The sequence below is a fragment of the Pollachius pollachius genome (assembly GCF_949987615.1).
Source record: "Pollachius pollachius genome assembly, chromosome: 2".
In the NCBI taxonomy this organism is placed as follows: Eukaryota; Metazoa; Chordata; class Actinopteri; order Gadiformes; family Gadidae; genus Pollachius; species Pollachius pollachius.
In genome coordinates, this window is record NC_136935.1 from 44,429,162 (window position 1) to 44,452,105 (window position 22,944).

General features: G+C 43.2%; 4 protein-coding genes across 4 annotated transcripts in view; 2 read left to right on the plus strand and 2 right to left on the minus strand.

Moving 5' to 3' along the window:
• Window positions 1-6,428, plus strand: part of LOC307071725 (lysyl oxidase homolog 4-like) — a 22,279-nt gene extending 15,851 nt beyond the window's left edge. Inside the window, exons 12-15 of the mRNA XM_079730791.1 lie at window positions 640-755; window positions 1,495-1,631; window positions 3,602-3,713; window positions 4,673-6,428. Of these exons, the coding sequence (XP_079586917.1) occupies window positions 640-755; window positions 1,495-1,631; window positions 3,602-3,713; window positions 4,673-4,743 (436 nt within the window). The 3' untranslated portion in view covers window positions 4,744-6,428. The remainder of the gene's footprint in view (window positions 1-639; window positions 756-1,494; window positions 1,632-3,601; window positions 3,714-4,672) is intronic.
• A 1,225-nt stretch (window positions 6,429-7,653) lies between these two features.
• r3hcc1l (R3H domain and coiled-coil containing 1-like) lies at window positions 7,654-12,432 on the minus strand. Its single transcript, XM_079758756.1, has 7 exons — window positions 12,374-12,432; window positions 11,537-12,105; window positions 10,563-10,741; window positions 10,378-10,448; window positions 10,148-10,243; window positions 9,598-9,738; window positions 7,654-8,866 (listed from the first exon to the last, which is right to left on the minus strand). The coding sequence occupies exons 2-7, from the start codon at window positions 12,089-12,091 to the stop codon at window positions 8,814-8,816; spliced, it is 1,095 nt and encodes a 364-aa protein (XP_079614882.1). The 5' UTR covers window positions 12,092-12,105; window positions 12,374-12,432; the 3' UTR covers window positions 7,654-8,813.
• Window positions 12,433-13,167: 735 nt separating this feature from the next.
• Window positions 13,168-18,035, plus strand: crtac1a (cartilage acidic protein 1a; the record flags this gene model as incomplete). Its single annotated transcript, XM_079728818.1, has 13 exons — window positions 13,168-13,364; window positions 13,573-13,769; window positions 14,132-14,268; window positions 14,493-14,649; window positions 14,776-14,910; window positions 15,181-15,317; window positions 15,411-15,547; window positions 15,651-15,733; window positions 15,894-15,994; window positions 16,535-16,703; window positions 17,255-17,400; window positions 17,781-17,820; window positions 17,919-18,035. 13 exons carry the CDS (start codon window positions 13,168-13,170, stop codon window positions 17,924-17,926), a joined length of 1,644 nt encoding a protein of 547 aa, XP_079584944.1. The 3' UTR covers window positions 17,927-18,035.
• Window positions 18,036-18,531: 496 nt separating this feature from the next.
• golga7ba (golgin A7 family, member Ba) lies at window positions 18,532-22,884 on the minus strand. Its single transcript, XM_079758761.1, has 5 exons — window positions 22,833-22,884; window positions 21,675-21,800; window positions 20,725-20,877; window positions 20,202-20,303; window positions 18,532-19,774 (listed from the first exon to the last, which is right to left on the minus strand). The coding sequence occupies exons 1-5, from the start codon at window positions 22,842-22,844 to the stop codon at window positions 19,691-19,693; spliced, it is 477 nt and encodes a 158-aa protein (XP_079614887.1). The 5' UTR covers window positions 22,845-22,884; the 3' UTR covers window positions 18,532-19,690.
• Window positions 22,885-22,944: the final 60 nt, after the last annotated feature.

Below are 22,944 nucleotides of genomic sequence, written 5' to 3' on the forward strand. Positions count from 1 at the left end.
AGGGAAATAGGATATGGTAGCTTTCATAACTACGATTTGTATAATTGAACACAATGGACACAATAGAAGTTACCATCCACTTGCTTGACTGGGAAACCTGTGGTTAGAATAAGGGGGAGTGCTCTAATCATGTTGGCGTCTTATCTCTGCGGTTGTGGTGTTTGAAGTCCTAAAGAGAGAGAGAGAACCAAGCCTCTTCATCCTCCTTAACCTCTCAACCCTCAAATGAACCCTTGGAACCCTTTCTTTATACTTTTTGCTAGATTGTTTGGCGTGTCCTGTGTGTGTCTGTGTGTGTGGGTGCGTGTGTGTTTGTCTGTGTGCGAGCAATAGCGAAAACAAAACCGTCTCTTTGGGACATATCTTCGACCATGGAAATCTATTTTCCGACCCTCCATAGCTCGAATAGCATTAATAAAAACGTAAAGAGCCCATGACGCATTCTTTCCGTGTGGTCCTCGGAGATATCAACAGACAATTATATCCACCAATAGGAGACGCAACTCCAGGCCAGTAGCCTGGAAAAGTTTTACAACCGATTGAAGCCTACGAACGGTACAAACCTATCACTTATTAGTGATAGGTTTGTACCGTTGAAATTTGGTCCTTTTGAAAACGCCTCGTTTCTCCCTCTCCCAGGCACTACCACAGCATCGAGGTGTTCACCCACTACGACCTGCTCACCCTGAACGGGACCAGGGTGGCTGAGGGCCATAAGGCCAGCTTCTGTCTGGAAGACACCTACTGCCCTGAAGGTAGCAGGACATGCTCTTTGATTCTTGTACTTTTACCTCTATTTGATCAGACATCATCTATTTGTTTACAGTGTAGTGTTTTGTTTGTGACAGCAGATAAAGACACAGCAGAGAAAGATCAATGATAAGACAACAATCAGAAAAGGCCATGGAAGATCATGTTTAACTCCAAGAAAAACCCTTACTTTGAACAGCGATACATTACACTGGCACTCACACACACAAGCACAAACACACACACGCACAAACGAACGAACGCACGCACAGGGCTGCTCGATTATGGAAAATATCAAAATCACGATTATTCAAACAATTATTTTTGAGTTTGAAAACATGATGTATTTATTCAACATGTCTCTCCCAAAAAATACTTTGTAAATGAGAACGCCTTGAAAAAATACACAAAATGGTCAAAAGAAAATGTTAAAATCTAAAAAAAAATACAGATATGTATCCAGCTGTTCTGCACTTTCTACAAAACATTTAATGAAAAAAATGAATAAATAAATGAGAAAACTCGATTATATTCGTTTTGTGATCGTTTGACGCTAAAATCGAAATCCCGAACAAATTTCGATTAATCGGCCAGCCCTAATGCAGACTAACAACCCCACACACGTACACAGATGGACGGACGGACACACAGCCTAAATGCTTTTTACTTTATCCTTCATGCCAAAGCATCCAGCCCTTGCAGACACATCGCGGTCAACCCTCTCTCTCCGCCTTGTGCCAACAGGAATCCAGAAGCGCTTCTCCTGCTACAACATGGGCGACCAGGGCATCTCCGTGGGCTGCTGGGATACCTACCGGCACGACATCGACTGCCAGTGGGTGGACATCACGGATATACGCCCTGGTGAATACATCTTCCAGGTCAGGATGCACCAAATTACCATGCCACTATCTGGTTGAATGCAAACTCCTTGTACAGCTCTTTAGTTTATATAATTTGCTCTTCTGAGTATTTATAGGACTGTTTAAAGTCTCCGTTCACTAAAACCCAAAAGGTTGGCGGGGAAATCATGATGTATTTATATCCGTCATTTTGGTTGTTTGAATTGCCTGTTAAATTGAGTGGAAAAGTCAGCTCCATATAGAAAAAGAAAAATGAAAAGGTGTTTTTTGACTGTTGTGAAAACGAAGAGATGAAACACTGTGATAGCGACTATAATTTCAGCAAAATTTGTCTCGGCTGCGATTCCAGACACTGATGTATTCGTACTGCGTGCATACAGTGTATAGTTTATGGGTGAGTGCATATTTAACAATCACAAATTGAACCTGCACTTAGACGTAGACCCAGTATTAGTCGAGGAATGCAAACCGAGGGCTTAGAAATGGGATTTATAAAGGGCTCAGTCAGCATTGCAAAACACCAAACAGGATCTAGTTGTATGTATTTATATTATATGTATATTTAATTTTAGATGATCCGCCCTTGATTCTCATCCACTGGTATGTGTGTAAGTGTGGGTGTATGTGCACATGCATCCGTGCGTGTGAATGCATAAACCACATCCATCCACCAGTGTGTGTGTGTGTATGTACACCAGACAGACCCTGACACACACACACATCCATGAGTCATGTCTTAACTCCATATAACCAGAGCCTTTGTCACAAACAGTAGACCCAAGCATCACTATGGCAACCCAGGGAGGCCAGAAAACTCTTTGTGGTTTGTCATTAAGGTCACATATATATTTGCGTTAGAAGTAAGAGAGATGTGAACGCCGGAGCAGCAGTCCCTCTGTGGAACTGGGTGTTTCTGGGGCCGCATGGGGAACAGCCCTTTTAGGTGGCTGCTTTTAAACCCGTGACTCATGTCCACCTCAGCCTGATTCTCGCTGATTGCCCCGTCATTTAAAAATCAGCGGCAAAACCTCATCGCCTTTTATACAGTGACGATGACAGCCCTTTCATTGTATTATAAAGTAGGCCCTGGGCCCATTTCTTTCACATCATTGTGTCAGCTGGTAAAAAGGGAATGAAATGCAGCCAAGTTAATATGGTGTTCTATAAAATATGTGCTGGAATCGTTGGGCCCTGCTCTTGACATGCAATGTGGAATTAAGTGTTTGGGGGGGGGGGGGATTATAGTATAGGAGTATACATATATAATCAAATTTTCAATGTTTTACTTATATCCAAAATGTTTCTATTTAAACATATCGCTGGCCGCAGAACGCCTTCATAAAACCTGAAAGAGCGCGGCTTTAAATAATATGTGGTCAGGTTATCTGTTTGAAGTGAGCGTCAGGAAAAATCGTTTGTGTTTTATACATAGCCTATACTGCAGACAGACGGGCGGAGAACTAGCAACCATGGCAACCGACCATAGCGGCGTCCTAATGATACGCTGCAGTCCAAACCCAGGCCAGAAGCGTCATGGTTATACCTCGGCTCTTCTTCGCCTTGGACCAGATTAGATGTGATATCATGGCTATCGAGAAGCCGCCTGTCACTTCTGGCTCAAACCTCAATAAACATCCTCTGAGGCTCCCTGTCTCGTCCATGGCTCAGCTCCGACTACTTAGACAGGGTCTAAGTCACTGGAGGGAGAAAATCTCGAGTGTTCCCTGGCTAAATTCCCTGGATCGGTAATTTTGGAACTGGAACTATAGAAAAAAATATATATATTAAATCTGTGCCACTATAAATTCATACATTCATAGATAAATGCACTTGCTCACTCTGTAGTTGGAGGCCTACTGCATTTAGTTACACTAAATGTCATTACACTGCCTACTTGCTCTGTGCAAATGAAACAGAATCTGATCTAAACAAACACAGGTCATCAATGTCTCATCCCCATATCTCTGACTGACTGTGTCTTGGTGCAGGTGGAGGTGAACCCGTCGCTGGACATGGCCGAGTCGGACTTCAAGAACAACGTGATGCGCTGCCGGTGCAAGTATGACGGAGCTCGGGTCTTCATGTTTGGCTGCCATGCAGGTAAGAGCAGCCCTACCTTTACCGCTTCATCTCTATACATAGGAGTGTTGTAGTTAAACCATTACCAAACACTAGAGGCTATATACTCTCAATACATAGGAGTGTTTGTAGTTAAACCATTACAAAACACTAGAGGCTATATACTCTCAATACATAGGAGTGTTTGTAGTTAAACCATTACAAAACACTAGACGCTATATACTCTCAATACATAGGAGTGTTTGTAGTTAAACCATTACCAAACACTATAGGCTATATACTCTCAATACATAGGAGTGTTTGTAGTTAAACCATTACAAAACACTAGACGCTATATACTCTCAATACATAGGAGTGTTTGTAGTTAAACCATTACAAAATACTTGAGGCTATATCTCTATATATAGGAGTGTTTGTAGTTAAACCATTACAAAACACTAGAGGCTATATACTCTCAATATATAGGAGTGTTTGTAGTTAAACCATTACCAAACACTAGAGACGATATCTCCACACATGGGAGTGTTTGTAGTTAAACCATTACAAAACACTAGAGGCAATATACTCTCAATGCATAGGAGTGTTTGTAGTTAAACCATTACCAAACACTAGAGGCTATATACTCTCAATGCATAGGAGTGTTTGTAGCTAAACCATTACCAAACACTAGAGGCTATATACTCTCAATGCATAGGAGTGTTTGTAGTTAAACCATTACCAAACACTAGAGGCTATATACTCTCAATACATAGGACTGTTTGTAGTTAAACCATTACAAAACACTAGAGGCTATATACTCTCAATACATAGGAGTGTTTGTAGTTAAACCATTACAAAACACTAGAGGCTATATACTCTCAATGCATAGGAGTGTAAACATTCTAAACAATCCGCTTCCAACATTTTCCTCTTCTACATGTTAAATGCTGATTGAAACGTTAACGTTAAGGTTCATTCTCCCTTCCTTTCTCTACGTTCAGCTGACTCGTACAGTCCTGGGGCAGAGGACCTGTTTGATCACCAACGCCAGCTCTCCAACAACCTGCTATGAGTGAAGAAGTCTCAGAACTCAGAGCCAAACAAATGAAACCACACGTCAAAATAACATGCAACGGAGAAGGAAGGACAAGAGAAACCCACAATGTCTGCCGCGAAATTGTTCCTTAATATGCCTGTTGGGAAGATATTAATGAGATGGGGGTGAAGGGGTTAATTCAAAAGGGTCAAATTGAGATTCCCTGGGCATCCCCTGGAGACAGAGTGAGTGAATGAATGAATGAATGAATGAATGAATGGGTGGATGTATGGATGTATGAATAATGCAAGAAACGTCAGAAACAACCACAGGAAAGAGGGTGTTTTGAGATGAAAGCAAGGCATTTCAAGTGTCAAAATTGGTAGTTAGAACAAGTTTCAACTAAATTTAGAGTGCTTTGCACTGTTCATTTAAGTATAACCACAGATTTAAGTTAAAGGGTAATTCCGGTGTTAAATGGATTTGGGATATGATTTGTATGATAACGAGTTGAAACGTTCGTTTTGGAGCACAAAAAACGCATATAGATGCTTTCTTCAGTTGGCAGTTTTTAGCCGATTCTATCAAAACGCTATGAACTTGGAACGATGGGGGCACTGGTTATGGTAAAAACTAAATCTCTATTTTAAACCACTTAAAAGGCTAAAAGTAGCCCGACACTTCTTTGGTAGTATAATAAGGGTCTTACCATATAAAACAAGGCATTGAGAACTTTGTAAGTGTACAGATTGTTTATTAAAAATGACATTTTATACACACAATACCATCAGTACCCGTCAATGCCATTTTGTTTTTAAGACTCGATAAGTAGATGGGCGAACACAGAGCTTGTGTGTTGCTGACGGATGTCACAATCTCTGTGTTCGTCAATCTACCTATCGAGTCTTAAAAACAAAATGGCGTCGACGGGTGACCTACTGTTTGTAAGTGTACAGAATGTTAATAAACATTCTGTACACTTACAAATTTCTCAATGCCTCGTTTTATATGTTAAGACCCTTATTATACTACCAAAGAAGTGTCGGGCTACTTTTAGCCTTTTAAGTGGTTTAAAATAGCGATTTAGTTTTTACCATTACCAGTGCCCCCATCGTTCCAAGTTTATAGCGTTTTGATAGAACCGGCTAAAAACAGCCAACTGAAGAAAGCGTCTATATACGGTTTTTGTGCTCCAAAACGAACGTTTTAACTCGTTATCATACAAAACATATCCCAAATCCATTTTACACCGGAATTACCCTTTAATGGTACAAAGTCACGGGTATTCAAAGCAACACCTATACATTTTCGGGGAGACCGTTGTCCACCTAGTTTATACTTTTTAGTAGAGAGAATATAGTGAACAGATTTAATACCAGCTGGAGTCATGCTGTCGTAGTAAAATATAACAGATGCAGTATTGACTGTGGGACTCTATGTTTTTTAAATGAGAACTGACAAATTTCATGGTGCTATTTGCTTTATTTGAATAAATGATGTAATGTATTGCAAATGTATTGTCATGTACAGTTTGATATTACCTCTATGGATTCTTTTTCTGTAGCTAACTCAATAATTTATACTGTATTGTGTGTACTTTTGACATACTTGATACTTGTTCCTGTGTAACTTAGTTATGTATTGTACTTTATTTTGTATCATGTTTGTTTGTTCTTTAGCTATCTGACAAACATTAGCATCATCTCTTGAGTTCTCATTGTTTTAACAGTATTCAACAGTAGTTGGTAATGGTAGTTAAACAAATAAACATGAAATTGTAAAACTACAGTTTATTTGGGGCATGGTTATTTGAACGACGACTTAACCACCAACCACCACTAACGCAGTGATGAAATGAAAAATGCATATAGGCCTACAAAACAAAAATAGTGTATATTATCAAGCTATCACCCCTGGTGGTTTTTAATTCCCATTTCAAAGTAATCATATATAATGACTGCATCCAGCGGAGGGTTCAAGTCTGAACCAACGACTGGAGTTCCCGTTCTCCCGTATGTAGCCTCGTGCCAACCAGCCCTTTACGGCTGTTTCCAACCTCACTCCGGCTGATGAGCAAACACAAACACACTGGAAACTCTCCCGGCCGACCGCCGCTTGCTTAAGAACACTCTAAATATACTACCAAGGTTGGCTGCAGTTGTACCCGTCGGTCCTTTGGTCTAGAATTTGTTCATTTTTATTCTTTGCATGTGAAAAGTAATCGCCTCAAAGGGTGTACACAGAATTTCGTCTAAATAAACTCTGACCTGTGGAAGAGTTGAAGACCGCAGAAGTGAGTTTGAACTGTTAAAGCATTTTTTTTTCTTTTTGCACAGTTCTGATGTAACCTCTTCTTCATGGGAAATGCGTTATGGGTTAATTACTGTAGTTAAAATAAATACCGTCATTCGAAGACACTTAGCATACGCTGAATGGTAGCCCTCTACATGGAGAGTGTACCACAGTCAACCAGTTCATGGTCACGGCCGCTGCCCGGATAACAACTATCCTTGAAAGCATGTCTTTTACCTACCTTAGTTTCATTGTGGTGATGTCAACAATGTCCCTGCCTTGTCATGGGCAGACAGCCTGCAGAACGACCCCAGTGCCTGTGTGTGCGTGTGTGTGTGTGTGTGCATTCATCTAATTTGCCACATGACGCATCGCTTTTGGCTTAGTTGTGGTTTGCATTCAGTGAACTTGTTCTAATGCAGGGTGCGTTACCTACTCTTAAAACCACAATAAAACTTGAAAAGTGTGGCCAAGCTTAGATCTCTCAATGACGCTGGAAAGAGCGGTTGAGACAGACTATAGGGGCTATAGGTCTGACTTGAGACTTGAAAGGGGAGTATCCAACACCGCTTAGAGTTAACCATCCCCTGCTTAAATAAGCCCAATGCAACTAAGGGTGAACAAAGTGTGGGCTTACAAAACAGAAAACGACAATAGAATTAGACATTTGTTTTAATCAGACTTTTGCACAAACAAGAAAAATAACATTGAAGTAACATGTAATTAAACAATAAGTGAAGATACATTTTAAAGGATATTTAAAAAAGCATGAAGCACTGAGACAAACAGAGCACCGTCTATTTTTCAGTAATTTGGTTAACATAGAAACAGTACTCAATTCTAAATGACTGAAAAAGATAAGCTGGCTCTGAAGCTAATCCATAATATTATTGCACTGCATCAGTTTCTTGATTTAATGAATCCAGACTTCTGTGACCTGAGTTCTCCCAGAATGGCGTCCTAATTAGAAAGCAATGCACACAATTACAAGGAGATGTTTACGATAACAAAATAATAAGAGGTAACTCGTCTTAAAAAACTATTTTCTATTTGTGTGGTCACTAACTCTACATGCCGACACAAATGTTAAATGACAAAATAACAGGTTGTTGGTGAAAATAGCTTATTTTCGTTTGGAATGCCCAGAATGAAGCAAAGACTTGAAATGGATTTCTACCAAATAAAAGAAGCTTGAAATTATAATTTAATAATGGATAAAAAAAAGGAACCTTCACTTTTTTACAATTTCATATGGATCTTCATTGCAAAGCCATGAGTGATCCGGAAAAAAGGGTTGGTTTAAAACCTCAGAAGATGGCTGATCCAAGAGGGCCTACTTCATAAAGATCAGTTACAATTGATATGATAAAGACGGATCCTATCAAGATCCGACGTTATCACTCCATACAGCGTAACCTAAACACTCACGGTTCGGTGTACAGCACCAGCAATGTTTATGCAACGGGGAACCAGGCTCCACATAGAAAGCCAGAGTGGACCCCAAACCCTGTGCCCGGATCAGTGGAGACGCTGAAAACGCACTAGGGCTTGGGCGACTTCCCACTCCCGCCCTGGCGAGGAGAGAGCGGTCCTGCGAGTAAAAACCAGGGCTGAGTTAGATAATAAAATGTTCTCCAGCTGGGAGAGAAGGTGGGCAGAGCGCAAAGTATAGAGTCCGGTTTTTATATGGTCCATAGTGGAGAGCTATGGTATGGAGACTGCCCATTACGTGGCCGGTGATAAAGAGGAAAAGGAGCAAGGGTGCGAGGGCTGCTTTCTGTCCGGTGGAGAACACAAGGGCCCGTATTCCTCGCTCATTTTCCCTCCCAGGCGTCTTCCCGCTGTTTGGCGGCCATGCGCTTCTGATCTGAAACAAAAGTGGTTCACAGACACAGTCACAGGCAGACACAAAGGCTTCAGCATATATCCATCCCTGGTTAAATCGCATTCACAAAAGATTTGTCCTCCTACAATTTGCCTCTCATCGCGTTCACAGTTTGTTATGTCATGCATATAAATAGAGTTGTTTTAATCCGCTCTAGACACGCGATGGTCGCCCTCTAGAGCTATCGCAGCGTTGATTTCAAACCCACGGTTGTCATTTTGCATGTAGATCAACAACAGGACATCCGTCCCAAGCCCAAAGGGACCCATTTATAGTTTGTTTAGCAACGGTCAGAAACAGACAACCACTTGTGGCTGTGCATGCTATGATCTTCTGCTGCTACTGTTGAGGGACACAACGGCTACAGTAATTAGAGACTTGTTAGGATCTGCAAACTGTCAACGGACATGAGGAGCAAAGCACAATCTTTCCTTTTCTTTAATTGGACCTCTGATTTAGTTTGGATTTTCTTTAAGACAGCTCCCACTGGTGGATGTTACCTTGCATTGCAAACAAGAATGACTCGTTTCAAATAATGATAAAATTAGGTTTGTCATGGATGGGTAGGATGCTTGTGTCTCCTTATTTGCTTTGAAAATCATTCAGATACACATATAATTACCCAAGAGAGGCATGATAAGAAAACTAATAATGCCTCGGGCTCCATTTAGGATCAAAGCCCGCGCGCTAAATGATAAGCGAGTTCGGTGTACCTCGGGCCTCCTGGATCTTCTTCTTCTCGGCATCGCGATCTTCCTTGCTCTGGGGGCTCTTCACCCCAAGGGCTCCCATCACCATCCTGCGGGCCAGTATCGCGCTGGTCGGGGGTCTCTCCTTAGCGGGCAGCAGGTAGTCTGGGGGGCCGGGGGAAGATGTAGATGAATGTGGGCATGGGGAGCCACCCTTATAATCCCCCCCCCCCCCCCCCCATACCTAGACGTACCGTTGCTTCTTTAACTTATTAGTGGCATCATCTTCACTTAAGGAAAATGAGCGGCATATAAATCCTTTTGAGACCCAACGTAAAGATTTCGCAGCCAATAAGAAAATATGTACACCCACACAGATCTCCAACTGAAAATATTTTTCTGCAAACACCTCAGGCACAAATCATTTCTACACACACAATGCATGCCCAATAACACACAGTCCCTCCCCCCACCACAAACACGTCTGTCAACACTCATTTGACCCGGTGCCCCTTGATCGATCAATCCTATGACGAACAAAGAGAGGCCCATTGTGAAGGTGTGTGGGCCGTACCTGAGCAGCTCCGAGCCTTGGCCTTGGTAGCAGCGGAGGACTTGGAGAGAGGGCGCACCTTTAAGAGTGGCTGTTTGGATCTCAGGGCATCCCGGGCTTATTATTATTAAAAAACATAGAAAGAAAGAAAAAAGGATAGCTTATTACACTAGCATGAAATGGATTTAAAAAAAAGCTTCCGTGAAAATCGTTATTTTTTTCCCAATTTATTCAAAGCCCCCCTTACTAACCTCCGACAGCGCTGGAGAACAGAGCGAGAGCATGACTTTCATCCACCCAATGGATGTCAAGGCCTTTCAGCCTGAGAGGGAGAGAGAGGGGGGAGAGAGAGAGAGAGACATTATTATAATGTCTTATGAAGGGACATTTATACATACTAAAAATGGAATTGTGCGATGCTAAAAAAAGCACTGACTGGCTGGATTGGAACAGCTTGAGAAGGTCCTCGGTCTTGAACTCTTGTGAAAAGTCGTAGATTTCGACGATGTGAGACAGTTCGTCGTCCGTCATTTCAAGTTCCTCATCCGCCTCTTGGTCCATATTGTAGTAGTCAAACTCGGGGTCTTGGATATTTTTCTTCTTCCTGCCTGTTCCCTGGATTTGGACAAAGCGTATAGTGTTATTAACTTCTTTCTCACTTGAGCTTTACAATATGAACATGGAAAATAGAACTAGGTAACTATTCATTTCATTTTCAATGGTAAATGAAATGAACAAAAAAAAAAACATAGATATTGGGCCAATCCCAAAGTGAGCCCTGAGGACTAAGAAGTCAGGACTAAGGACGCACAAACTTAATTGATCTCAGATGCTAATTAATTTAAGTGAATGAGTGTGTGAGGCCACATGGGCTCAGATAGGTAAAAATGGGATTGGGACAGCACTTCTCGAGAGAACATGTTACCTTGGCAACGTTTAATGCAAAGATGTTGCTGACACTTGCCGAGTGCCGGTTTGGGAATTTTCATTTATAAGTTTGTTGTTTTCTACACGGCCAAGGCACAGGAGACGGCTGCCTCATTAAACATATTTTACAATATTTACAACTTTCTTAATTATTAATCATTTGTTTGTTGTTGTTTACCTTCCTAATTTCCCTATAGTCTCTGCGGTAAACTTCACAACGCTTTGAACTGTGGGTAATTCCCTTAGGTTAAGTCTGCACTGATGCAGATTCACGGAAAGGGCTCGGTAAGTGTGTACTCAATCCCTCACGCCCTTTGAACTTCGACATTGGGACAGCCCTAACTAAATTAGTAATGACAGCCTCACTAATTTTGTGAGAACGTGCAGCAGAATCTGTGAGTCCAGACGTTGGGATTGGCCCATTAACTCCCACTCACATTGTGTAAAAAATCCAGCTCAATGAACAAAGTAACAAGAACCAACCTCCTCAAGGCAATCTCCGTCGTCGTTGAACAGGGTATCCCAACTATCCTCTTCATTTTCTGAATTTAAGGCCAATATTTCCATTTCAGACGTAATCCCAGTTGTACCTTCCTGTTTAGTTAATGTGTGGTCTTTATCCAACGGCTGCTCTGTGCCTTGGGATTCCTCTACTTTAGTGTCCCCAACCACAGCTTCAGTTTTATTCTCTTGCCCAGATTTGTTTTTCTTATTTTTCCTGGATTTATCTGAGTACTTAGGCCTGGGTCTGGGTTTTGTTTCTTCTTCGGTTTGGGCTTTGTCTTTGGATGCATCTGGTCGTTTCTTGTCTTGTTTCTTTGAGCGAGATGTATTCGTAGTTAAGGGCTTAGTGGGGACCACCTCACCCTTATTTACCAACTCATCCTTATTTGGCTTACTGGGGACCACCTCACCCTTATTTACCACCTCATCCTTATTTGGCTTACTGGGGACCACCTCATCCTGTTTTACCACCTCTTCCTTATTTGGTTCAGTGGGGACCATCTCATCCTTATTATTTGCCTGTTCCAACTCCATAACGAAATAAATGGCTATAGAGAAAGAGGAAAGAAGAGGAGATAACGTTAACTGAACGAGATAAACGAGCAATGATATCTCTATTTGTAACACAACTGCAGCCACCACGTCTGGACCTCTATGCAGGCTATGCACGCTGAGAATGAAGCTATTATGCTATACATAAAACGGTTTAGGACAAATAATCGAATCAACTATGCAATAATTTCCAAAATGGTTTGCGCAAAAATACTCATACTACAGATTGCTCCCTTTATATATATTACGGTAAATACAACTGACCTTATTTTTTTGTTTCTTAGGTTTACCCGTATCTGTGTGGATGACTGCATGTAAACACCGTCGCAGTAATTGTGACGCATGTAACAAGGGCTTCTGGTAGATGTAGTCGATGTGCGCGCCACTAAACTACACAAATATTATTATTTTCAGTAACCGCTACTTTTTTTTTCCAATAAAATAATGTTGATGGTAATTATAGTTTACATGTAATGCATTTTCACCTCGCGTTGTAACGTGGCTGAATTATTACGTCCGTCAGTAGAAAATATCCTGCATATTTGAATACGGCTGATGCATGCTTACGGCGCCCATGATAGTGACTCACCCAAAGTACAACAACGTCATTGGTCAAAATTCTAATTATTCATCCAGTTCGCCGGTAATTGGAGTATAGAGCTTACACAAGTTATTGCGTAAATCGATTGTATTTTCATTGTTTCGTCGCATGCTCTTCGTTCCGCTACACTGGCTGCCGTGCATCCTGAGGTCTGTAAATATGTGTGTCTGTGTGAAGTTTACGTGAGATATCTGAACTATTCCGAAACAAATTATATTCATTCATTTGACGGATGTTAATATATTAATGAGACATTAATTGGAAACGTAGTTAGGACTTAGTATACAAAGGTATACAAGTGTTGCACTGGACAACATGGGCTACATTTGACGTAATGACGAATATAAGTGTAAAACAAATAAGAACTCCGTGTGTGCTCTGCACAAAACTTTCACTCTTCACCTACGTACCTGACTTTTTGCTCTGTATGTTTAGGCCCTCCAACTGTATTGCGGTGATGTGGCAGTCAGCTGCTCTATGGCTGCTCCTAGGACTGTGGCACGGGTCCCATTGCCAGAGTTCAGAGCCCATGTTCAAAGACATAACAGGGACAGTGCTACCTCCTGACAGTCTGAACAACCCCACTCAACTAAATTATGGGATGGCTATAACCGACGTGGATGGCGATGGGGACCTGGAGGTGGTGGTGGCTGGGTAGGTGGGAAAATATGTAGACTTGTTTGTGTGTGTGTGTGTGTGTGTGTGTGTGTGTGTGTGTGTGTGTGTGTGTGTGTGCTCGTGTGAGCGTTCATGAGTGTGAGGGTTTGTGTGTGTACATTTGCAAACGCGTACAAAAGCAGACCATAAGTCAATACTAAACCAGGCATTAGAAGTATTATACTCCCTCCCTCCTGTTTTCTAGATACAACGGCCCCAACTTGGTGCTGAAGTACGACCGTGTTCAGAACAAGCTGGTCAACATCGCTGTGGACGACCAGAGCTCTCCGTTCTACGCGCTGCGAGACAAGGCAGGGAACGCTATAGGAGTCACCGCCTGTGATGTTGATGGAGACGGCCGAGAGGAGATCTACTTCCTCAACACAAACAACGCTTACTCCGGTAATAGGGGGGGCTATTAATGAGATGTTCTCTAGGCCAGTGATTCTCACTCTGTGGGGTCACTTCAGGGCCCCAAGCAGGTCGCCAGATGGCCCCAATATATCAAAAATATGTATGCATGCGTACAAAATACCTTGTCTGTCATTCGATCAGCATCAGTAGGTCTGATGACTTAAGAAAAGGAATACATTATTGATTCCCAATATACATTGAGAATTACATAGACATGGTAAGAAGAATGTGCTACCTATTTTACTGCACAAATTATTTTGCGGGTCCTGGGACAAAGCTGGTTTTGGAGCCTGTGTGAAAACAAAAGCTCAATTTTTACTTGTTGATACCCAACATATTTCTCACTGCAGGGCGTGCTACCTATTCAGACAAGCTCTTCAAGTTCCGAAACGGGCGCTTTGAGGATCTGCTGGGTGATGTCATCAACATGCGCCGCGGCGTGGCCAGTGACATGGCTGGGCGCTCTGTGGCATGTGTCGATCGAAAGGTCAGTAAACCTGCTTTGCATTCAATCCATCCTGAACAAAAATAAATAAATACTCTACTTTGATGGACTCTCCTCAAATATGTCCGCCCCTTACAACCCCCAATACTCTCTGACCCTATTGGTCTGTGTTTTATGAACCTAGTTAAATGGGTTATACCAAAAAGGTTATAGTCCATTAATTAATTTGTACGTTCCATCTTGCTGTTTGTCTCTCTACATTGCAGGGCACAGGCCGATATGCAGTCTACGTCGCCAACTATGCCCGAGGGAACATCGCTCCCCACGCACTGATAGAGATGGATGAGGCTGCTAGTGATGTGGCGCAGGGTATCATCGCTCTGTCCAATGTGGCTGCAGAGGCTGGAGTCAATAAATTCACAGGTCCGGGACAAAATGATTAACCCTCACTGAGCAGTTAAGTGTGTGGAACGCATTGGTCTTCACCTCTCCGGTTCTCATTGAACTAAACCATTCACAATCTGCTGTCGTGTGTTCCGCGTTGTACAGGTGGGAGGGGTGTGGTTGTTGGACCAATCCTGAGCCAGACAATGTCTGATGTGTTCTGTGACAATGAGAACGGACCCAACTTCCTGTTCAAGAACAATGGAGATGGAACTTTTGTGGACAAGGCAAAGGAGGCGGGTGTGTATGACTGGGGGAGGGGGGGCTTTAGATGGACAGATTTTAATTGCTTAATGATGTGTACTACTCAGACCCATTACCTTGACTAAATAATTAGGTCATTAGAATGAGGATATCATTTTCTAATTTCCTTACCATCCGATCCTGAACTTCGAAACGTTGTTTAGTTGCACTGTAAATGTTTTAATAATTATTATTCAGTAGACCCCCAATTGATTTTGACCACCAGGCTATGCACTGCAGCCGTTGACCAGCTGTCTCCCTCTCCAGGTGTGGCGGACCAACACCAGCACGGCAGAGGAGTGGCGCTCGCCGACTTTGACGGCGACGGAAGGACGGACATCGTCTACGGAAACTGGAACGGCCCCCACCGGCTCTTCATGCAGGGGCCCAGCCAGGGATTCCGCGTGAGGAGAGAGAAAACTTGCATTACAAATACAAGAGATCATAAATAAGTATCTTGCATGACTAGTCCCATGCTATTCTCTCTCCGGTCCCAGAATATAGCCACCGCAGCATTCGCCAGCCCCTCTCCTGTCCGCACGCTCATCACTGCAGACTTTGATAACGACAAGGAGCTGGAGGTGTTCTTCAACAACATCGCATACAGAGGGCGTGCACCGAACAGGCTGTTCAGGTAGCCCTGTTCAATCAGCATATTTATAATATTTAACTTAATTGACATAACATTTCTAATGTTAAACATTCAAACGTGTGCGCGTCTATGTGTGTGCGCGCAGAGTTTCAAGGAGAGCCAGTATGGATCCTCTCATCCAGGAGCTGAATGTCGGGGAGGCTGAAGAGCCCCAGGGGAGGGGCACAGGTCAATACACCGTTTCCTGTAGCTCTTTGCATAACCTTATTGTACTAAGAAATGCTAATTACTGTCCTGCACTTTCGTCACCCCTTCTGCGATTAATAAAGTTTGTGTGTGTGTGTGTGTGTGTGTGTGTGTGTGTGTGTGTGTGTGTGTGTGTGTACAGGAGCCACTGTAACGGATCTGGACGGAGATGGACTGCTGGACCTGTTGGTAGCTCATGGGGAGAGTGCATCGCAGCCTATTTCAGTCTTCAAAGTCACACAGGTGAGTCTCATAGTGTTAGGCTTGCATACATAACACACAGGCTACTGACCTTTATTTAATGTAATGTGTCATAGGTGTTATATTTTGACTTTATTCTAAATCACTTTTTTATTTTTAATAGTCGAAGAAATAATACACATAATTGAAAATAAATATATATTATTAATGTTCAGTACATTTTGTATGATGGCTTGTTATTTTTTCCAAGATGGTTGCATACCATCATATGTGTTCCATTGTAATTTACATTTTCTGACGGTTTTAATGTTAAACACAAAAGAGAACCCCATAGAACTCCATAACAACCACCTGGAGCACCCTAGCAACCATACAGAAGAACACCCTAGAAACCACAGAGAACACCCAAAGAAGAATCATACAACACCCTAGCAGGCACCATTCAACTCCAGCACTATTTCACTTCACACTACATATCAAACATACCAGGTACTACAAACGTCCTTTTCAGCAAGCTGCACACCACCATTTTCTTTCTAATTGTACTTAATCACCACTCAGTGACTTCTGTTTTCTGCACAGGGCTCATCCAATAATTGGCTGCGTGTGATTCCACGCACCCAGTTTGGCGCCTTCGCCCGCGGTGCCCGGGTCACGGCCTTCACCAATGGCAGCGGTGCTCACGTGCGTGTCATAGACGGAGGGTCGGGGTACCTCTGTGAGATGGAACCGGTGGCTCATTTTGGACTTGGTAAGATAAGATAAGGTATACTTTATTCATCTCTAGCAGGTCTTCTACACTCTTCACGCACAGTCATGGTCCAAGCTGCCCACTGCAATCACTAGTTTGCAAGCTTTGTACTATTTCCATTTCTGTTTGACTTGTACTTATATTTGTATGTGCTATTAGTCATTGTTTCTTGTATTCGACTACTTTAGAATAGATAATGTTTTTTTCATACTCTTCAGAGTCCTCAGAGAACCAAGTACTATAAGATAGGATTTGATGGCGTCTTCTCTAGAGCCTTTTGTCCATTTTTGGTCTACTGTAGAAACATGGCCGGGGCAACAGGGCATGTAAATAAATGGAGAGATACGCAGCGGCCAGACTTGATTTCATAAACACCCTTATTGAACTCAATACCGATCAGCATTAAGATACCTTGGAGTCATTTTAAGCTACAAGCTATTGAACTGTAACATAACGCAACTTCAACTACTCTTCAGAATAATCAACACAGCCATAATAAGATCTTGACGCGGGAACGTCAAAATGACCTGAATCCGTTCACTCGTTGACAGGCAGTGACGCGGTGAGCGTACTGGAGGTGTCTTGGCCCGGTGGCAGTGTGGTGACGCGCCCACTGCACCCTGGGGAGATGAACTCGGTGGTGGAGGTAACCTATCCCGGCGACGGGGAGACGAGTGTGCTTGCCAGTGATGCGCAGGTATGCTCCACGGCGCTAACACACGAGCTATGACCCCTGGTAAATATCCCCCAATCGTTTGTTTCAGTGACGTGAGGCACCAATTGTATTGCCAGGTTCATCTGAGAACTTGATTCGGTTTCATTTCATTCCTCTCCCACTCTGGCACCGATACTATGCTTTAGAGGTGACACATTATACCACCAGGTGTGAGTGGGATTAGCCGTTACAAGCCGTTATAACGGCTAATCACACTCACACCTGGTGTTTTGCACTTGTTTTGAACTTACTTTGGCACTTATTGTTATACTTCTACATTACCCATGAAGACATCACTTACATATGACGTATATATAACGTAACATAGAATAAATACTTGACTTTATTTTTCTTCCTTACAGTGCGGTCAAGGCTTCGCTGTCCAAAATGGCAGATGTGCCGGTAAGTTCCAGGTTCCATTGCGTTGTGATTGTTCATTCATTGGTCATTGAATATTTTATTATTATTATTGATTATTGATTCTATGCTTTGTCTTACAGGTATCTGAGGACGGCTGCAATATCATTCCAACGCAATGTGGAACTAAGTAAAATAAAATGATAACATTTTATTTTTATTTTCTGTACTTTGATCAGCTGTTTGGTGTGTACTGATTATTTTAAACGAATCATTTGTTTTAACTAAATGGTTTACACGTTTTGTGCTTATCTGAAATTTTAAATAAGCTTTTATTTTTACTATCATTGCATTTTCCTTAGATTAATCCTTTGTCTTCCTAAAACTCTAACCCCAAGGCTTGTGTTTTGTTACTCTCCGAGGTCAATGACTGCATATTTCAGCCCCAGCTGTAACAACTGAGACCACATACAAAGAGTGATCACAGTTCACTCTGTCGCGTGCTGTGAAGCGGTTTGTAATAGGATGTTCTATGGCTGATGGAAATAACCGAACACTAAACTGTTAAGCATAACATCATTTTCATGTGATTCTGTTCCTCTCAAACTCTTTGTGATTTTATTTCTTGCTCTGATTATCTAGGAATGTCCGCTGTTATGTTGAGAGAGGCAAACTGCAAGTAATAATATCATGGAGGGTAATGATATAAACATTTGGAAAATATGCTTGAAACTGTTGTGATGAAGGAATATTTATTTGTTGCTTCTCATACACAATTCATATGTATTAAAACAACAAGCTGTATGAAAAATCGTCTGCACAAATACAGTGTCACTAAAAACAAATACAGATTCACATTAACTGGGCAATTTTGGCAGTAATGGTTCTTTGGAGGCTTGTACAGCAATTAAAAAGAAAGGGATGTGGCATTTAGGAAGACATGACTCATTCATTTCTGAATGCTACATTTAGTTTACAGTGTGTGTTTGCATAATTAATATATTTAGGAGAGGAGGGTTTGCTCATTGAGTCCAGAATGCCAATGTGTGACTATGTGGGTATGTGCATGGATGTGAAACTAACTGTTGCATAACTAGAAGTTATATTACTTGGCTGAGGGACATTCAGCTGCTACCAAACCACTCATGAACACAATTATTGGTTACTCGGCCCAGGGGGGAGATAGGCATAGGCAGTTTAATTCCTGGCTCGCCATGGAATACTGTGGGCGGTGGTTTGTATCCTGTACTTCTAAACGTTGGATAATGCCTGTCCTAAGATCAACCTGACAGGATGTTGTTCTGGAGGGCTATTCATTTCAGAGATGGCTGATTGTATTCATATGTGTGCAACTGCTTTGACAGGAAGGAAGGTTTTGCTGTGAAGCAATGTAATGTTTGCTTACTTTCTTAGCTCCATTCAGCCTGGCTGATGCTAGCTTGGATATGTGGCAGCAGACAAGAGGTTTATAGCTGGTCGGACAGTAAATGGAGGTTGCCGTTGCCATGGATACATGAGGCCTTGATTATTGTGTCCGCGTCTCTTGGCATATTTGATAACTATAATAAACGAGCAGAATTCCAGTCATGGTATGTCCATAAAATGTCACTTGCAGCTTAATGTTCACATGAGCTACAACCACGGATTTAGCCCGTAAGCATGTTGTCTACCTAAAGAGTAAACTGATCATGAGATGGAGAACCAAACCTCAAATGTATAGCACGGTACGATACATGATGGGCTGTACCGTACATGTTCGGTGAGTGTATTTTCTTATGAACATAGCATATGAACAAGAATGGTGTTGTAGCGAGAGCTTAGCTGTAGACACGCTGCATGGGAGGTTCTCCGCATGGAGCCCCAGTGTTTGGTGATCAGGTGGTGGGTGGGGGGTGGGTGGACGGGAGGAACACGGTCATCGAGCAGTGCTGCCTGACGTAGAGCTGCTCGCCGAGCTAGAACCGCTGGAGCCCCGGTCCTCGTAGATGGAGATCTCAATCTGATCAGGTGGGCGGTTAGGGGGGCCAAACTGGACTACCGTTTGCACTACGGCCTCAGGCTTAGGGGCCTAATCTGCTAATTGGGCCTCTTGTTACTTAAAGGGGACATATTATACCAGAGTGTGAGTTTGATTAGCCGTTACAAGCCGTTTTGAAAAACTGCCTCTTCTGACATCACGAGTGGGCGTGTCCACCTAGATGTGTGCTGGATAGATCAGTCTACCAGCCTACCCGGTGGACTGTAGCAAACGTTGGTCATCTATCTGTCATACATCTAGGTGGACTCGCCCACTTGTGAGGTCAGAAGAGGCTGATTTCCAAAACGGCTTTTAACGGCTAATATGTCACCTTTAAGCACCAAAACACTTGGAAACACACAAGAACTCACATCCACACACGCTAATCACCGTCACGCGTTAAGGATACGACCCTCATCCCCCTGTCGATGGGGTCGGTGATGAGCAGGCCCCTGGGAGCGTAGACCTTCTCGTTCTGCTCCTGGATGTACTTGGCTATCTTCTTCAGCACCTGGCCCGCCCCGAGAGAGAGGCAAGAGGCAGGGAACACGACAGACACGGTCAAGCTCATGGTCATGGTGGCGGCGGCGAGGGGAGCGGCCTCGTGAAGGTCTGTTTTAAAGATGACACATTATACCACCAGGGGCGAGTGAGATGAGCCGTTAAAAGCCGTTCTGAAAATCGGCCTCTTCTGACATCACAGGTGGGCGTGTCCACCTAGATGTGTGACGGAGAGACGAGCAACGTTTGCTACAGTCCACCGGGTAGGCCGGTAGACTGATCTATCCAGCACACATCTAGGCGGACACGCCCGCTTGTGGTGTCAGAAGAGGCCGATGTTTCAAAACGGGCTTGGCACGGCCAATCACACTCGCACCTGGTGGTACAATCCGTCACCTTTGAAGCGTGGCGAGCGGACGGCGAGCGCTTGCCTTCTCGTAGCGCGTCTCCATGCAGAGGAAGATGAGGTAGGCGGTGGAGCACGCCACACACGCCTCCAGGTACGAGTGGGCTCCGATCTTCTCCGCCTCGGCGTAGAAGTTGTTCAGGGTCTTCACGGTCTCTTCGAACAGCGTCCGCTCGACCTGAACCCAGGCAGAAAACCAAGGCTCATGTAGAGAGCAGGGGGGTAGGTGAAGGTGGTTGAAACCAGGGGCGTAGGAATGAGGTTAACATTGGGGGGGACACATATCGGAAACCTGACAGATCCGTTAATGGTTTGAACAGAAATATGTCATAAATTAACTACACTGAAAAAATTCACAAATATATTTTATTCTACTTAAAAGATACATTTGTAAATGTAAAGGAAAACACATTTTGAATGGCAGTAATGAACTGATAAATATCAAATCAATTCTTTAATTGCACGCTCAATCATCCAGTTTTTTAAAATAAGAAGCGGTGACAAGACGCTGTGTTGCGCTTTCAAAATAAAATAAAATATTTTTCTCCCCCCGGTATAATTTTTAGGTGGGACGAATGCGCCTGTCTCCAATATTGGAGGGGACACGTCCCCTCCGTCCCCCCCAGTTCCTACGCCCTTGGTTGAAACCCACCCTCCATCATGGAGTGAGCCAAACTGAGGCCCAAAGCTCACAGCCGTGTCAGGACAGTCGGTAAATTATGTTTTAGTCCAAGATAGAGTTGAATCCTATGAGCAGGGCGACCCAATAGAGCCCCACTACATTTGCACTCTGTTGCGAAAATAATATTCTGTTCCTCTTTTAGGGTCGCACTGCAAATATAAACCAAATGTGCGGTCTGTGGCTTTGGGTTTAAGATTGAAAGTGTTTTTTTCACCCTGATCTCAAGATCAGAGGGTAACTTGGTCTCTACTCACCTGTTGTCCAACTCAGAGGAGAACTTGGTCTCTACTCACCCTGCTCTCTAGCTCTGACGGGAACTTGGTTTGGAACTTGCAGGTGGTCCCCTCACTGTAGTCCCGCTGAACAAACACCTTGTTGACCAATGAGGCGCTGTGCCTCAGCTCCTGCAGGTTGTGGAACTACAGATCGAAGAGATGCCCACACATCAACACGCTGGTTGAACGACAGAGCGTGTTGCCCTTCCCTTCCCAGGTAGCTCGACCAGTTTTTTAAATTTGATTTATTTTAACATTGCGGTAATAACGCATGTTTTGCAATGTTTAGCTCATCAGTATCGTTTTATTGATCCAATGATGCAACGTTACAAACGGCGGTATTGCCTAAGAGATCGATAGAGCAGGACAGAGGAGAAGCATACTGCATGGGATCGATAACCTCTGGTGTTCAAACTCAATCGTGCGTGTTGGATCCAAGCCCAGTCACGGTCATACTATCTTATATACACGGTGTTCTCTACCTCTCTCTCAGTCTGCCGCTATGGGAGAGCAAACGGGAAGGAGATGAGACAACTTTCCACCCAAGCTCACAACAGATCGATGAGGCGGATGACAACAGAAAATATGAACGTGGCTCAAGTTTCTCTTCTGATCTCCGGTGAACTATGCCTCTTGTTGCTTTTACATCACGTCATGAAAAAATAGTAACAGTCTCAAATAAGGCATGCCGACTGCAACAGGGAAATAAACATGGGTGGAAAACAATCGCTCTCCATGGTGCTGGACGCTGTACGTGTGGTCAGCGGTCATCGGAGTGGCCTACAACACAGGATTAATGGAGCGACAGACAAAAAAGATGTGTTCACCAAGAGCTTAGCATCGCAAACACTGCATAGTGATCTGCCGTGTCTGCCCCAGTTTCATAAACGAGGCATAAAGAAAGAGGATGCGGATATCCAGCAAAATGCCCGTTTATCCCTGAAGCCTGAGGTATGTTTCAATCAAAAGGGACATGATGCAACTAATACGATGAGACGTGTCCTACATTTCTTATGACAGCTTCGATGTATTTTGTGGTGCACAGTGTTACTTCGTGCAGCCCGAGCCGTGCCTGCGGCGATGTCCACACTGTATTCTGGTTAACTTATAAACTTTCTATTGATCTACACCACTACATGAAGTAGAACAGGATGTATTAAAAGGCTACATTCTCACCTCTGTCGCCATGTTGCCATCCGTGGCCGTAGGGACGAGTCCCTTCACTACACTCGCTTTAATGGCACAGCACGGATTGGAGGACGAGAGGAGGGAGGGGGAGGGGGAGGGG

Coding starts and splice junctions, on each gene's coding strand:
- golga7ba (XM_079758761.1), bottom strand. Junction 20,304..20,724: donor TGGAGACGCGCTACGAGAAG/GCAAGCGCTCGC, acceptor GGGGCGGGCCAG/GTGCTGAAGAAGATAGCCAA. Junction 19,775..20,201: donor TCGACAGGGGGATGAGGGTC/GTATCCTTAACG, acceptor CCACCTGATCAG/ATTGAGATCTCCATCTACGA.
- r3hcc1l (XM_079758756.1), bottom strand. CDS start 12,091: ATGGAGTTGGAACAGGCAAATAATAAGGATGAGATGGTCCCCACTGAA. Junction 10,244..10,377: donor GTTCTCCAGCGCTGTCGGAG/GTTAGTAAGGGG, acceptor AATAATAATAAG/CCCGGGATGCCCTGAGATCC. Junction 9,739..10,147: donor CAAGGCTCGGAGCTGCTCAG/GTACGGCCCACA, acceptor CCGGCCCCCCAG/ACTACCTGCTGCCCGCTAAG.